General features: G+C 39.3%; 1 protein-coding gene across 1 annotated transcript; it reads right to left on the reverse strand.

Moving 5' to 3' along the window:
* Window positions 1–7,928: 7,928 nt before the first annotated feature.
* On the reverse strand, window positions 7,929–13,258 carry gmnc (geminin coiled-coil domain containing). The gene is made up of 3 exons (XM_020927790.2): window positions 13,127–13,258; window positions 10,024–10,140; window positions 7,929–8,641 (listed from the first exon to the last, which is right to left on the reverse strand). Exons 1-3 carry the CDS (start codon window positions 13,166–13,168, stop codon window positions 7,967–7,969), a joined length of 834 nt encoding a protein of 277 aa, XP_020783449.2. The 5' UTR covers window positions 13,169–13,258; the 3' UTR covers window positions 7,929–7,966.
* Window positions 13,259–17,864: the final 4,606 nt, after the last annotated feature.

Consider the following 17,864-nt stretch of genomic DNA (forward strand, 5'->3'; position numbering starts at 1 on the left):
CGTGTATAAACATAGCTACTGTTCTTGTACATTCAGCACTAAGGGGGTATTCCATCGAAGTCGTTTAACAAGTCCAGGCTTATCCTGAAATCCTGAGCTGAAACGAGTTCCATCTCCAGTCCTCAACTTGTTCCATGACAGAAATAAAACCTGAGTCTGATCAAAGCTAATTCAGGCTTGAAGTTTAGGATGTACTTTGTGCTCGCGGTGATTCTGAGAAGAGTAATGGAGCAACGACATCATGGGAGTATGACTTTTTTTAATGACAGACGTGATGAGGATGAACTGGTTTTCATTGGATGCTGGCTGTGTGCTTCTTCATCTTTCAAAAATGAAGAAAAAAAAAAGAAAAGTCTAATCAACCAAAGATTTTGCGACCTTCTCTGTTGAAAACTAGCCAGGCTTCATTTTTCTCCAGCGACTAGGTCAGGAATCGGAATATACTAGACAGTTTGCAAGAATCCCGGAAGTTGTAGACTGCACACAGGCCAATCAGCAAAGATCTGGACCAACCCAAGTTGTGATAGCAGACTGCATATGCATGTATAGCAGACTATGGCGTGTGCACCCTTTTCTAATCTGTAATCTGTGACGATGGGAGCCAAGCACAGCGATGCAAAGGCAGATGTATTTGCAGACGCATTACAGTGGGAAAATATAGTCCCTGCTAACCACCCTTTACAGAAACAAACACAACTCCTGCTCTGTTTGTGATGAGGAAACTACATTATAACATAGATCAGAAAAAGTGTAATATGGCCCTTTAGGACAAACTTTCTATTGTCATTAGTAGCTCCTTCATCGTCACAAGACTTAACACACACTTACCTGAGTATAACCAATTTCTGTCTCACGTTCATCTCCCCCTAATTGAGAGCCTTGAACAGAGGTAGCCTGCTGGGTCCTCATAATATCATCTCACCGCAGAAGAGCCCACCCTGAAACCTGAACTCCCACTTTACGGATCAGGGCAAAGTGGACCGTGTTGGAAACAAGTGTAAAAGGTGCAGGAGACAAAAGCTGTTCACCTGTGCGCGCTGTGACTCATTAGAGAGGCTGCTGAGGCGAGCCAAGCTGTCAAAGTTGTGCGAGAACATGTGAGCAAGGCCTTTCCCCTGAACCCGAGCCCGGATTGAGTTTCAGGTCCCCGTAATGACCCCTCTGTTACATTCCCCCATCCCAAAGAGCTCCAATCTGTCGGACATCTGCACGGGACCGCCACTGTTATTATAGATAGACCACCAGCTCGGACACACGGCTCAGCCCACTTTCCCTGGCCCCCCTCACCGGTCTCTGGGGAGGCGTGCAGGCCCGGGACCCCAGGTTTAGATGCCCCGGGGATGCTTCTCACCTGAGGAGGCGGGGCCTGCAGTGGTCTCAGGGGGAGGGGGTCGGGGCCGGGCTTTTGTTCCTGTGAGTTAAGAGGATCAGAGTAGTTAAACAGGAGCAGGATTTAACAAGTTTCATTTTGGTGGTTCTTTGTATTAACTTAACTAAGCTTAGGAAATACACTGAAGTCAGGGCTGAGAAGTTTTGTTGACTTTTTTGACTTTGGTAGTGAGGTGCCAGTCACAAAAACTGTCCTTGTGTCCTTAGGCAAGACACTTCATCCACATTGCCTAGTATGAAAGTGGTGTGTGTGTGATGGTGGTTGTCGGAGGGACCGATGGTGACGATTGGCATGGCAGCTGTGCTTCTGTCAGTCTGTCCAAGGGCAGCTGTGGCTACAACAGTAGCTAACCATCACCGGGTGTGGAGAAAAAGAATAATGAATCTATAAAGTGCTCTGTAAAAGCGTCTTTGTGACATATGTCTGTGAAAAGCGCTATATAAATAATTACTTACATATCCGATCTTTTGACATGCGACTTCAGTCTGAACGGCCAGGTTGCATTCATCCCACCTACACGTCACAAATGTACACAAATGTTCTTCTCTTTATACAAAAATTGTGTATGATCTCGGTGTCAGTGAAGCAGCGAAGGACATATCAATCCCATCACTCTTGGCTGCAACTCTGCATCCACACGTTCCTTTCTACGTTGCCACCACTGCCCCACAAAACACCACGGCCAAAAACCTCATCCTTCTCCTTCTCAACCTCCTTCTTAAAACAAATAAGCTGTACATGTTCTGGTTGATGTACGACATCAACTTTAAAATCTCCAAGTGCTCAGTGCTCGCTGCGTGTGACGTTGTTGTGTCCTCCAATGCACATGCGGGACACTTTTGGTCAAACCGGGAGAAATAGGCTGTGACAAGATACAGAGAGGAGGAAATTAATGATTGCTTTTATTTCATAGAATTAGACAAAAATATATCAATTTCTGGGACCAATCACAAAAAACAGTGGAGCTGAGGCTAATCAGTAACACAAACTCATAAAGAGCTGTGGCTAATCCTCACAAGATTTAGATGGATTTATTCTGGTATAATGCTCTGGTGTCCTTGATCCGTGTCTTTATTTCCAAACTCTATGGTTAGTCACCCGCACGTATCCTGCAGCCGTCACGTCCCTGAAGTCACTTTCTCCTGCCCCCCGATGGTCCAATATAGAGCACTGTCCCATATAATATATAGAATGCAAAATCCAAACATTGCTAAAATCGGATGCATCTTAACAAGTAACACATCAGGTAGGGTCTTTCCTTTGGCCAATAGACGAGCATGATTTTTACTTTGTTGTTGTTTCCGCACAATTTGCGATGCAGTGCTCTCTCAGGCCACGGTTATATTCTATCTTCTCTTGCTTCGGTTCGTTTGAGCTGGAGTTTGGGGAGAATGTGATTCACACCAAATGAAAACAGCAACAGTGTTTCAACTTCAGTCCCCAATCGAACCAGTAAACTGGACTAACAGGTGTGAAAGCACCCTGAGGCCCAGGTCACTGCAAAATATGAATAAGACAATGCAGTGTTATTACTATGTGGTTCACTACAGTATATCTTGTGTTTGTGCTCATTTGACATGTGATAAGTGAGTGTGAGTATAGTTTTGTGTTTGTTAATGTTTAGAACACACATTTCTGGGATTCCCTGTGTTACTTTTTAACATGTAAAGAGCATTACCAAGTCAAACATTCAAAGACAAGAATGTATGTATTTTTCACTAAAGATCTGTAGTTTTACAGTACATCTGATTAGTCACCAACGTGTTATTCACAGTGGTGGAAAAAGTAGTAAAAGTATAAATTTTAGGTATCCATACTTTGCTTTTGTAGATTTTAAAATGAATACATTTACTTCACTACATTTGAGAGCAGATATCTGTACTTTCTACTTGACTACATTTTTGAACAGGTCTGAAAAGTAAAAGTACTTTTTACTATTGCTTAAAAAAAGCTGAGTGTTTATTCTTAATACATTTGTAATTTGAACAAACAAAAATATACAAATAAAAACAGCCAGAAAAAAATGACTTCAGTTGTTTCTACTGAACAAAATTCATCACAAATGTTGAAAATCACATTTGAACATTTTACAAATTACATTTTAAGTTTTACTTTTACTTTTCACTCTTTAAATACATGTTAAAGGTGCATTATGTAACTTTTTGGTTAGGAGCCTGTTTTCTATGGAGGTGTCATTGCTTTGCCTCAAGTTTCAAAATTCAAGTTTTATATAGCTCAAAAATACCTAGAAAAACAGGCGTTCTGATTGTGAGAGTGGGATCACCTGTAACTTGGTCTGGTTTGGTCTCCATGAAGACAGAAAGGTTTACATTCTAGACAAAGGAATAACATCTCCACGGGAAAAAAGCATCTGACAGACCAAGTTACACAATGCACCCCAAAGTAGATGATACTCTTATTTTTTTGTGTTCCGGTATCTGTACTTTTACTCAAGTAACAAAATGAAGGTTATATAGGCACTGTTTATTTATTTTTGACAGTGTAGAAACAGATTTACAGTACAAAACATGGCCCATTTAGTAAACAACAAGACAAAACTGAAGTGATCCACAGCTAAAAGTGCTTTGTATGTATAAATAAGATCATCCACTACAATCCCCAAGAGACATACAGTATAACGAAATTACACTACAGTCTACAAAACTCACACTATCCATGAATCATAAATTATTAGAATATATTATAATTTGGTTCAAAACGTGGATTTCAAAACAACTTCAAATTCCTGGTTTCTTTGGCAGTTGTGAAAAGGTTAAGGCAGTTTGACTTGAGTCTTTCATAAAGGTGCATTGTGTAACTTTTCTGGTAAAGGGACCACCAGTTACTTGTAACCATGTAGATGTTATTGCTTTACCCAAATATTCCGAAGTATGGCATTAAAGTTTTTAGTCTTTGGCGAACCCACTCACAATAAGAATGCATGTTTAAAGGTGTTTCTGAGCTATTAAAACACCCAGAATTGAATAAATGCATCTTACTATACATAAGTTTAACACCATATCGTGGAACATTGTGGAACCCCCAACCTGTAAAGTTATGCAATACACGTTTAAGGGCAGTGTTTTCATGCCTCTCTCCAGTGACTAGGTCAGGAATCAGAATACACTAGACGGTTTGCAAGAACCCCGGAAGTTGTAGACTGAAGAGCTGTGAAGTCATGACGTCAAACTTGTTGTGCCTTTCTGGGTCCCTTTTTTGGAACAGCACAACAGTAAACAAAGCGGTGGAGATGGATGTAGACGAAGACAGACATTCTGTGTTGGCAACGATTCTCAAGATCGAGGATTTAAAGCCGGAACAAAGAGAATATTTGGGGAATTTTATCAAGGGGAAAGATGTTATTGCCCTTCTTCCTTGGCGCATTACATACGTCACAATCCGTGTATCATTTGCTCATTTGTTCACCAAAAATAAGAAAACGAAAAAACTACAATTTTCTTCATTATTTGTCTACAAAACCAAAATGAAAAAATGGATAACAATTTATTTTTATTTATTTTTTTTCAGTTTTCAATTTTGTGTTTAAATGAAAAATGGAAAAAACGGATAACATGACTTAAACTACGATACCGGACTTTTGCGCCACATACGGACTGAACCTGGACTGAACCAGAACTGAACCAAGTTCGGGACCAGACCAGAACCAGACTGGGACTGAGACCAGGACTCAGACTGGGACCAGACAAGGATAGGACCAGGACTGAGACCAGGACCAGACCAAGACTGAGACCAGGACTGAGACAGAGACCAGTCCAGCACTGAAAACGGTCCTGGTTTAGTCCTGTTTTAGTCCTGTTTTAGTCCTGTTTTAGTCCTGGTTCAGTCCTGGTTCAGTCCATATGTGGCACAAATGTCCGGCATCACAGTTTAAATCACAGAAACGGGAAAAGGCAGTTATTTGTTTTTTCCATTATTCATTTAAACACAAAATCAAAAACTGAAAAAATGAATCGTTATCCGTTTTTTTCATTTTGGTTGGAGACAACAGTTTTTTTATTTTCTTATTTTTGGTTTTATATTGAAAAACGAATGAACAAATGATACACAGATTCACAACCAAATAGGTTAAAGTGGTTAAATTTTAAAAAGTATCCACCGACCGTCGAGCGAACGAATCCTAACGCTGCGAGGTCAGACGGTTTCCACGAAGTGAAACAGGCTGATGAATGGGGCTAGTGCTTTCAGTTCAATTGCTGCATTTTTAAAAAAAAAATCTTAAAGTCAGATTAAGGTAAAAACTATACCATAAATAAACATTTAATAAATATAAAGGTAAGAATATTTAAAACAACAAGAGTCAGGATCAAATCTGATGACATGAGGTCCAAGACACTATTGAAGTCAGTATGAACATTTCAAATGCACTTTTTAAGATTATTACTAAGGAAATCCAATTTTACTGAGTGCACAAAACTTTAAAAATACATCACAAATAAAGCTTACATTTGTGTAATTGTTTAAAAGCATGACTACTTCCTGAAAGACATTTGTGGTCACTCCGACATTTCGCTTTTATGTAGAGACAGTTTCTATGGTGATCATTTAGACATGTTTTTGTGATCAAAACGCTCCATTGGCTCCATTCCAGATGCCATTTTCTATTTTGATTTCAATCACCTCGAAACAGGCTTGGACCAGTGAAAGATTACACCGTCCCTTTAGCTTTTACATGTAGTTCTAGCTTTCCTGGGTAACACTTAATGCTGCACTGGGCGACTTTTCTGGTGGAGGTTTCCGCTACTTGCTTGTCTGGATGGTGATGTTATTGCTTTGTCCAAAATGTTCCCTGGTATGATATTAAACATACCCATCTGCATTTATTCATTACGTATGTTTATAGCTCAAAAATACAATAATTCCTTCTGTGAAAAGGGGTGCCTCTCCACAGATCTGACTTGTAATGTAGCGTAATGCTGTAACCTGCATGTCTCTCTGTGATAGACAGGTTTAATGTATGCTATGGAACATTCTAGACAAAGCAGTAATGTTTCCGCACCAACTACAATTTAATTATTCTTTGCAAGGTATGAAGAAAGTCATAATGAACCATTTTTTTTAAGATTCAGGATTAGTAATTACTTAATTAATACCCTAAAATCCTTTAATTAATAACTAAGCCTCAGTCATTCTTAACTAATTAAAGAGCTGTTAAATTAAAGAGCTGATCTGTGTTATAATGTTTTCTCATTAAAAACAGACCTGGAGTTGTGTTTCGTTTTATTCATTTAAGACACAAATCCTCCATATTTAAGCTGAGCTCTTCTCTCAAACAGAAAACACTCTGTTCCTCCTTGTGATGTCATGTCATAATACAGGAAGTGCTCCACTATGTTTTTAAACTCCTTACACCTGCACTAGAATCATTTGGATGATTTCAGTCCTGGAATTGCTGATCGCTACTGAACTAAACTGCCCTACAAAGGCAAAAGAGCCTAACTCGCCAGAGTGTAAAACTGAGAAAAATTACTTCAAAGTTTCTGTTTTGTCCAGACAAAAGTATAATAGGTCAGGCTCCCAAAATTTGATAACTAGTTGCTATAATGAAGAAATATTTGTATGCGAGAAATACTGAGCTCAGGATTAACCTTTGGCTGTTATTTGTCAGTTCCTCTACTCTGCCTTTGTATCATGAGCCAAAAATAAGGAGCGGTGTAAAGGCAAAAGGCAGTAACTGACACTGTTACTGCCTTTTGCTTGACATGATATAAAGGTAGAGTTTTACAATATATAAAACAAGGAGGTCTCAAATACCCTCAAAATGACATATTTGACCAAACATGATGATACTGCCTTCTGCATTTGTAGGGCAGTAAATGTAAAAGGTAGACAGGCTGGTGCCACCTAATGCCTACCCTCAATTTCATTTCTCTCCAGCAACTAGGTCAGGAATCAGAATACACTAGAGTTTGCAAGAACCCTGGAAGTGCGAGTCTGGGCACCAGCCAATCAGCAAAGAGCCATACATTCTGTGTTGGCAACGATTCCCGAGATCGAGGATTTAAAGCTGGAACAAACAGAATGTTTGGTGAATTTTATCAAGGGGAAAGACGTTATTGTCCTTCTTCCTATGGGATTTGGGAAAAGCTTAATATACCAGTTAGCCCTGTTAGCAGCTCAATACATAGGTCATGACCAAATAGCAGTGATTGGTTAAATTATAAAAAGTATCTGCCTACCATCGAGCGAGCAAATCCTAATGCTGCGAGGTAACGAAGTGAAACCAGCTGATGAATCAGACTAGGTAAAAGGAGCTGTTAACTTGAAAACTACAGTTTTGTGACATCACAAGGTGACACAGAGCATTTAGAGCTTTGGAGATGTAGACAGACTGTTAATAAAAGGTTCTTCAAACATGTGAAAACTTAACTCCAGTATGTTTTTGAGCATTCTGTCATGGCTTAAAGCTTATTAGAGTGCATTTTGAGCAATATAGGACCTTTAATCAACTACTTAACTGCTTGTTTATACTTTATTAACTCTAATTAAGGCGTAGTTATCATGAAGTGGTCCCATTTATTCAGTACATATCGCACACTCGAACTGCCCATTCACTTTCTATGGTCGGTCTCGAGGCACCCAGGTGAAACTGCATCTCCCTTGGGCGTCTCTCCTCACGAAGGCTTGACCGTGTGCGAAACTGTGCGTCTTGAGGCTGTAGTTGGGACTCAGAGACATGCTAAACGCCAGATCCGGCCCACTGTTCGGAAACCTTATTGGACTTGGGACATTTCCGGCATTTTGATCGGACTCTTTTGGAGTCGAGCAGGGAATGGCCGAGAAGTTCAGTCGCTCCGTCGGACTGTAACTGATTGTCGTCTGGAAATGTGAAGACCACTGACTAACTTCTGGTTGGGCTTTTTCCGTCGTAAGAGATCTGTTTGGTGACTGTCCATTTGAGGAATAACGAGTTGAATTGTAATTTTTGGTAGTTGGGAAATCTGTACTTACATTTTCAAAACCGATATCATTTGTATTTTGGTTTTCGCTGGTAGTATTGTCTTCTATCGGTGAAAGGTACTGATCAGTGGTAGTATTATTATGTTCTGGTTCTGTGTCTATAGTATCTTTGTCCTTTAGGCCCAACATTTTAAGGACCCATAAATCCAGACTGGTTTCAGATGGTTCAGATTCAGAGCAGAACTCGGCGGTGAGATTTCGACAGAGTCGCTTGGAAATGGGTGGAGTGAAGGATGACAAGTTTCTCTTCCTCTTCCCATCGAAACACAGCTTCTACAAAAGAAACGGAAATACATCGTTCACTTTTTATGATACTTTTTCAAAATCATCTTCTGCTTTTGGAGTTCCTTTCAAATAAGATGGGTTTCAGTTCCTAAGTGATGGAAAACTAGGACCATTGCCATTTAACTTTACAAAACTGAATATCTTCTAAACAGCCAAAAGTCCTCAAAATGGCGCCCATACACAGGAAATTACATTTATTCAATTACAGGTGGTTTTATAGCTAAAAAATTTGTGTTGTAATCAAGACAAGACCAAGACCTCTGAGAGTCAAGACCGAGACCGAGACAAGACCAAGACTTTTAAAGGTCGAGACTGAGACAAGACCAAGACCATGGCCTATCGAGACCATATCAAGACCGTCTTTGTAATTTTTGATATTTATTTGTATTTTAGAGTTATTTTGGCACATCTATATCGATGTTTCTATAAATTCATCTCCATTTTATCTGATTAATGTCATCCAAACTGGAGTTACATTATCTTAATGGTTTTTGCAATGATATGCGTGTGGGTTTGTGATGTGCCGCACAGTGTCTGCTGACTCCAGACGAGAACACAGACTACAGTGAGATGCCCCAATCCCACCGGTACAAGACGAACACCATCAAAAAAAAAAAAAAAAAAAAACGGTCTTGAGTACTACGACACTACCAAAAATACTTTGAAAAACAGGCATTCTGACTGTGTGCAGAGTCACCTCTCCTCAGATCTGACCTGTAACTTGGTCTGGTTTGGTCTACATGATGATTAAAAGGTTTAATACCATACAGTGAAACATTCCAGACAAAGCAATAACAATCTCCATGGAGAAAAGCATTTGATGGATTCTCCACCTGAAAAGTTACACAATGCACCTGGCCATCTTTAACAACTGAAACTTATATTGGCAAAGAATGTAATAACATCACATATTTATTTGAAAATTATGTTTTTGAAGGAATATCTGACAACAGTAATGTGTGTTTATTCAAAGAGTTCATGACACCACAAAAATCTGTTCACAGAAGTTTCACTATTTCGAAACTAACCACAAAACACCACTATTAAAAGGTGCATTATGTAACTTTTTGGTAGGGAGTCTGTCACCTGCTTACTTCTTGTTTAATGTCATAATGTTCCATAGTATGAGATTAAACAGTTCTACCTTACATCTTATCAGTGACAAGGCATTCTTAAAGTGAGTTGAGTCACATCTCCACATATCTGACCTGTAACTTGGTCTGGTCTCCAGACTGCAAAACACTCTAGACAAAGCAATAACATCTCCATGTAGAAAAGCATTTGAAGAACCCTCTACTAGAAAAGTTACACAATGAACCTTTAAAGTTGTTGTTGTTGTTGTTGTGGCTTGTGACTGTGTCCACACTCACCTTGGCCTTCTCCTCCAGGTCTTTTACAAACGATGAGTTCAAGAACTGTCGGAGTTTTTGGTTTTCTTCCTGGAGTCGGGCCAGTTCCTCTTCACGCTGTAGAAGTGTGTCGTGCAGCTGAAAACACCACAAACACTTTTTATTGTTATTGTCAGACAGAGGTGGGACCAAGTCATTGTTTTGCAAGTCTGAAGTCTTTGACCTCAAGTCCGAGTCAAGTCCCAAATAAAAGACAGGAAAGTCCAAGTCAAGTCTTGAGTCATCTGCTTTGAGCTTCTAGTCACTTCAAGTCTTTAAACCAAAAAAGTACCAAATATAGCGTAGATTTTAGCAATTTATATGAATTTTAAACTAACTTGTACTTAAAAAGTCATGGTATATTTATAGTAGTGCTGTCATGCGATTAAAAAAATTGAGAGATTAATTAATTATGATCTGTAATTAATTAATCTAATTAATCTCATTTTAATCTCACCTAAAAATTGCTGAGAAAAGCCTTCAATTTGAGGTATTTTCATTTAAATTCATTATTACATTATTGTGGCAGATCAAAAGACTGATATAGATTTAAAAAAGTGACTTTATAAAGTCATTTATTGTTTAACAAATCTCTCCAAATTGGCTGTTGAGCCCAAGTCTCTATGAATAAGAAACTGTTTGCTGTAAAGTAGCAAAGACGAGGAAATCTGAACATAATAACTTTTGTCTACTTAAAGACAATAAAAAGTCCAGTCTTTCCTTAACCAGATTAAAAATATTATTGATAGAGAAATGCTTTATATATGAGATCACTGGTTTTAGTCCTGGTTTAGACCTACTTTAGTCCTGGAATGGATTAATCCTGGTTTTAGTCCTGGTGTTAGTTCTGGTTTAGTCCTGATTTAGACCTGGTTTAGTCCTGGTGTTAGTCCTGGTTTAGTCCTGGTTTAGTCCTGGTTTAGTCCTGGTTTAGTCCTGGTTTAGTCCTGGTTTAGACCTGGTTTAGACCTGGTTTAGTCCTGGTTTAGACCTGGTTTTAGTTCTGGTTTTAGTTCTGGTTTAGTCCTGGTTTAGACCTGGTTTAGACCTGGTTTTAGTTCTGGTTTAGTTCTGGTTTAGTCCTGGTTTAGTCCTGGTTTAGTCCTGGTTTAGACCTGGTTTAGACCTGGTTTTAGTTCTGGTTTTAGTTCTGGTTTTAGTCCTGGTTTAGTCCTGGTTTTAGTCTTGGTGTTAGTTCTGGTTTAGAGGCGCACAGGAGGAAGCGCGGTTTGCGCCGCGTACGCGAGAAAACACGATCCACACGCGGCTCACGGGAGGACAGCGACGTCCGCGCAGTGTCTACGGAAGGAAACGTGGTCCGCGCGTTCTCAGGGTAATGACGATGATGAAGGTGTGTGTTTGTGTTTGTGTGCGTGTCCCCTCATGTGGCAGGTCACTATAGGACAGTAGTGCAGACATCATGAGCCTATGCAGGTTGTTTTCAGGCGATATTATATTTGTTATTTTCTTTTATATTTCACGTCGGGAGAATAATTTCCAAGACACGAATGTGTTTTTACCTGTGCACTGCTGGTTCTGTTCTACTGGCTCTACGACCTCGTCCACTGTGCGACTGATGCCGCCAACGTTAACATGACGTTTACATCGCTCTTACTGCGCGCGTTTTGTGTGGGTTTCCGGCAATGAGTGGAATTACCAAAATAAAAATGTTTATAAATGTGTTTTTTGTATGTGTGTTGTTGTCCCAACAACACATAAAAACAGGTTTTATAATAAAGAAACTCACATACAGAAACACTAAAGTTAGAGATTAAAAATGAGATTAACGCGATTAAAAAACATAATGCGCTAAATATGGCTGTAATTAATTAATCGCAATTAACGCGATAATTTGACACCCCTAATTTATAGATGAGTATTTATACAAGAGTTGTAGAAATGCTCGGTTTTCCTTTTAAAATGTCTTGACAGAATCTTAGTGTGAATTATCACCATCAGAATAGAAAGAATTTAGATTTAAAAGTGCTTAATAACATTTATTTTGTTGTGTGTCTGAAATGGAAGGATCATATTCTATGTAGTTCCCTCTTTTTTACTGTGTTGTACTGTATAATACTGTATTTTATTGTATATACCATATTGTATTCTATATTACTGTATTGTACTGTATTGTACTGTATTGTACTGTATTGTACTGTATTGTACTGTATTGTACTGTATTGTACTGTAGTACATTTGAGGATACCATCTCACAGTACTTCAGTTACAACCAAAGTAACAAACAGAACTGGGGGGGCATGTTCCAGTGTGTTCCAGTAAAATTAAGCGCCACATTTATCAACTGTAAAGAGAGAAGTATTTTCTATAAACATCTTTTTTAGGAGAAGCATCAAGTCTTCTCAAGTCACAGACCTCAAGTCCGAATCAACTCCCAAGTCACTGATCCTCAAGTCCAAGTCGAGTCCCAAGTCTTGTCCATTTCAAGTCTCAAGTCCTAAAAATAGTGACTCAAGTCCAAGTCACGACTTGCAAGTCCCCAGCTCTGTTGCCAGCATTAATGTAGGGTCAGTGTGAGTGACTTTACTCTCAGATTTACATGAATTTAAAACTCCTATATTACGCAACATATGACTCCTGTGAGATTTAAGACATGTTTTAATGCTGTTCCCTCCTCCAAAACAGACCTGGAACTATGTTTTGTTTCATTCACACGTTTGAGTAATCCTTTATCACTGGTCTCTCTACATCTCCAATGCTCAGAATGTTCTGTCTCACCTTGTGATGTCATAAAGTGGTAGTTTTCATGTTAACAGCTCCTTTTTTCTTTAGTTCAATACAGATTGGTAATTCCAGTGCTGAAGATTTCCATGTGATTCTAATGAAAGTGTGCAGAGTTTAAAATCACAATGGTGTATTTCCTGTATTACGAAAAGACATCACAAGGTGGAACAGAGTGGAGGAACTCAGCCTAAATAAGATGGGTTTGTGTGTTTAACATGTGTGAATGAAACAAAACACAACTCATCACAAAACACAAACACAAGGTCTGTTTGTGATGAGGAAACTACATTATAACGTAGATTAGAAAATAGTATAATATGGGCCATTTACCGTCTTTTCTTACCTGTTTGTTTCTCTGTAGATGAGGAGACAGCTCTGTCCACATCGCACAGGACACTGAAGGGGCACTGCTCTCAACATAGCGGGTTTCTGAAAAGACAAACAAGCATTACATTAAAAATGAGTTCACAAATCAGATTTGGAATGTGAAAGAAAAGACAGTAATGTATGAAAAACAATCTTCTGTATGCAACTGCAAGATTTTGACCTTGCTCTAAGGGCCCATATTATGCTATTTTCTGATCCAGGGACTAAAACAGGATTAAACCAGGACCAGGACTAAACCAGGACTAAATCAGGTCTAACCGAGGACTAAACCATGACCTGAAACTAGACTCTAAAGCAGATCTAAACCAAATCTAAACCAGGTCTAAACAAGAACTAAACCATGACCTAAAACTAGACTCTAAACCAGGTCTAAACCAGGTCTAAACCAGGACTAAACCAGGTCTAACCCAGGACTAAACCAGGACTAAGCCAGATCTAACCCAGGACTAAACCAGGTCTAAACCAGAACTAAACCAGAACTAAGCCATGACCTGAAAGTAGACTCTAAGGCAGGTATAAACCAGATCTAAACCAGGACTAAACCAGGTCTAACTCAGGTCTCACCCAGGTCTAATCCAGGACTAAACCCGGTCTAAACCCAAACTAAACCATGACCTGAAACTAAACTCTAAACCAGATCTAAAGCAGGTCTAAACCAAAATAAACACTTTTAATGTCTGTTCCCAGTTGCATTTTGGACTATTCCGTTTCGGCTGTTGTGGCAGCCGCTGTGGATGATTCATGTTATAACGCTGATGTTTCCTCATCACATTTCCTCTTGAGAATACAGAGCGCAGGGTCACTTCACACCTCACACCTCACACAGATTCAATGTAAAAGTGCTTTTCTCCACAGGGACAGTGTCTGATCTGTCCCACGGGAAACACTGACGAATCTGGACATCCGAGATCAATCACAGGAGACATGTTTAAAGTCTGCTTTGAATGGGTTGGAAGGACAGTGACAGGGGAGGTGACGGACATTGATTACCTGGTACCATGACGGGAGGGGGAGGGAGGGGTTTGTCCTTGAGGATTATGTGTAAGAAAAAGAAAAATGGACACTAAAGATGAGCGGCTTTGAGTGAGGTTACAATGGATGGTTTTGGTTTTGCTGTTAAATGACAGAGCTGTTGTCAGAAGCGGAAGGAGAGCTTGGAAAGTAATCGCTATGGACACAGGAAGCATGTAAGGGCAAGTAGAGGTCTGTCAAAACATTTCATTTTGATTTAGTAAACTGTTTACAATATCATTTATTTATTTATTTATCCATTCATTTCTTCTGGAGGCGCGTCTTTCATAAATCTAAGACAAATAATTACACAAATGTTAAAACTTTTGTGTCAGCTGTAAATTCATATTTACATTTTGGAGAATAGTATCAAAGGGGAAAACTATTGCTGGATTGCAGATGACACAACATTCTATGGGCCAGTGTTAAAATGCAATTTTGTTGTGATGCAGAGTTCTACGCAAAGGTTGTATTTATGTATTTATTTCGGGCAAGTAGATATTTACATTCTTATACAATGGACCACATAACATAAGGGAAATCATAATAGAAATGAAAATAACCACAACTAAAATTGCCCAAAAAGAAGTGGGAAGAAGAAAATGTATTTAATCCCACAAAAGGTTGGAGGATGTGCATGTGTGTGCATGGTGTGTGTGTGTGTGTGTGTGTGTGTGTGTGTGTGTGTGCATGGGTGCGTGTGTGTGTGTGTATGTGTGTGTGTGGGTGTGCGTCTGTGCATGTGCGTGTGTGTGCATGGGTGTGCATGGGTGTGTGTGTGCATGTGTGTGTGTGAGGCTTAATACAGCTCTGTGCAGCTATAGTATCTTACCACCTCTGAGAGTGAAGTGAATGAATAATGACACAGAGTAACAATTTGACAAGCATGTAAAGCACATTAACACATTATTGTTATTATCATTATTATTATTAGAAATACTTGCATGTTTTAGTGAATTTACTTTTTAGATAGCGTATTTCATAATGGGGGTGGGGGAAAATGTCTCTTGCCCCAGTTTGGAGATGATGTTATAGAGTCCAGAGCACTAAGAGTTGGACATAAACTTAAGAACAAAACAGGATGTGTTTGCATTCAGTGACCTCTAGTGGATGTAGATGAGACTGCAGCCTGTGAATATAGCGTGTGTGGGCAAAGGGAATGGACTCAAACTAATGCAGATTTGGAAAGACTTCATAAAAAAATAAGGACTTGGTCAAATATTGTGTCACCCATTCAAAGTCCATCACTAAAAGCGCTTGCTTTAAACTCACCCCAAAGTGAGGACGCCTCATGCCGACTCTGACCCAGGTCACAGGGGACATGGGACCAAAATGAGGCCAGCGTTTCCATGAAGACGACAACGGGAGCAAAGCCAAAAAGTCTCTAAAATCTGTAGAACAAAGTGTTACGTTTTCATGTTATAATACAACTACATAAAAGTAGAATAATAGAGTCTAAATGCATGGATCTCTGTGGCTGAGGGCGGTGGAGTTTCAACCTGATGGCACGAAAGCGAAATAACCTAAAATGTTGCAGTTTCCAAGTATGTTACTGGCTATTTTAATTTCATTTTTATTTTTATAACATATCTTACTTTGCCTTGTTTCCAATCTTATTCCTTATTCCTGGTTGCAAGAACTCCAAGTGAACACCAACTGATCTGTAGACCTACATCAAAATCAAGTGCATGAAAAGTAACCTACAATTTTGCAAATGGTAGGGTGACCAGACATCTATTTACCCAGGACAGTCCCAGTGTTGAGGCCTGTGTCCCCTGTCCAAGCAAATTTATCCAAAACCAGTGATTTGTCCCAGTTTTATACAAGAACTGTCCCAGGTGTCCCTATTTTTGACCAATTTGATCTAAACCAGGACTAAACTAAGACTAAACCAGGACTACATCAAGACTAAACCAGGACTAAATCGGGACTATCACAATTTTTGACTAGTCTGGTCTCTGCCAATAGGAAAGAGGAGTATAAATTGTAATTTGCTTAGGTGAAATACAGAAAAGCTGCTTAAAAACTACCAAAACACAGAGAAAATGTGATTATACTGACACGTTAGTTGTGAATAAAATCATGAATAGGCCGAGTGCAGAACAATTCTCCTTAACTACGCGCTCGTTTCACAATTTTATTATTACCAACCAACCAAAACCGAGGTCATCTGGTCACCTTGGCAAAAAGCTTACAAGAATAAACCATTCATTTCAGTGCACAAATGAAAGTACGTATTTCTTTAAGGTCAAGTTAAGTTTCTTTGCCAACAACAGAATGCATAGGCCTACATGATATATTTACTTTAGCTGCATATAATCAGACAGGGTTATTACGTGTTTATAAAGCGCTCATACATATATTTTATTACATTTCAGAGTTAAACTGTAAAGTGTCAGTGATGCAAAACTCACCTGCGCTCAGCCTCTGCGTCTCTCTGCGTCTCTGCTCCGTGTGCGACTGTGCGTCTTTGCGTCTGTGCGTCAGAGCTCCTCCACGCTCCACGCGCGTGCTGCTCTCTAGAGTCGCGTGCGGCTCTGGGTGAAGTGAGCCGTCGCGCGCACAGGTGAGAGGGCTTGTGTGCGTGGGCACCGTCCAATCAGAAGCGAAGGGCGGGGTTTGGGGAGCCCCTGTTATTAGTGCGTAAATGGGTGAGGAGGACGCACATTCTGGGGGCGCTTGGTTAAATATTCTAGGGTGCCTTTTCTCCAGGGGTGGAAGAAGTACTCAGTTTTGTTACTTAAGTAAAAGTACAGATATCAGACCAAAGAAAAACTCAATTACATTTGTTTTCAAGATGTGTCGTCCAGGTAAAAGTAAAAATATCCAAGTAAAAGTAAAAATATTGCATCGAAAAAAATCTACTTAATAGTAAAAATATTAAAGTACTCATTTAAAATTGTTCTTCAAGAATAAATAGTAAAAGTATTCCACAGATGGTATTCCAGATTTTATGCTCTTGAAGCTGCAAATGTATTGATTTTGATTAAGTTTTTGTGCTGAATTTTGTTTTTGTTTTTGTATTTTTATATTTTTGTTTGCTAAAATTATAAAAGATAAACCCTCAGCTTTTTCAGCAGTACACAACAACAAATATATACTTTTCAGTCCAGTTAAAAATGTAGTATAAAGTACAGATACCTGCACTTAGGTGTAGTGAAGTAAAAGTAAACTAATGTACTTAAAGGTTGTATGGAGGATTTTTTTTGTTTCAAATTGTCAATGATAGCATTATAAAGGTGCAGTAGCCTTGTAATTATGATGACCAAAAAAAAGATAATAAAAATTCATCAACTCTGGACGTGGTGGAGCTAAACATTTGCCAATAGATAACCACATTGCCTCGTTATCTGTTAGCTGACAGGCTGTCAATCAAACTCCCTACGTTTCTAGCGTAACTGACCTGCCTGCGCGCTGCCGTTACGTGGTTTACGTACGCCTGTCACGCAGTCCACAGACGCAAGACGCACAGACGCTGTTTACTCCACCAACGCAACAGTTCTTAGCGGCTTTTTTTGAGCTATATCTTCCTCGCAGTTAGCACAAAGTTTGTTGCAATGGTGACAAGAATCCAGGAGCAGTTAGCCGCAAAAGAAAGTCAGTTTTTGAGGTCGCTGAAAGAAGAAGACAAGGGGAAAAGCAGCGAAGGCAAACTAAGGTGATTTTTGTAGATTCATTCCAGC

Source organism: Boleophthalmus pectinirostris, unplaced genomic scaffold (assembly GCF_026225935.1).
Source record: "Boleophthalmus pectinirostris isolate CB_2022bp ecotype Guang Dong unplaced genomic scaffold, ASM2622593v1 HiC_scaffold_9, whole genome shotgun sequence".
NCBI lineage: Eukaryota > Metazoa > Chordata > Actinopteri > Gobiiformes > Gobiidae > Boleophthalmus > Boleophthalmus pectinirostris.

Excerpts from the sequence above, each read along its gene's own strand:
- gmnc (XM_020927790.2), bottom strand. The coding sequence starts at position 13,168 with ATGTGGACAGAGCTGTCTCCTCATCTACAGAGAAACAAACAG. Across the intron at positions 10,141-13,126 it reads ATCTACAGAGAAACAAACAG|CTGCACGACACACTTCTACA; the intron begins GTAAGAAAAGAC and ends TGGTGTTTTCAG. Across the intron at positions 8,642-10,023 it reads ACCTGGAGGAGAAGGCCAAG|AAGCTGTGTTTCGATGGGAA; the intron begins GTGAGTGTGGAC and ends TTTCTTTTGTAG.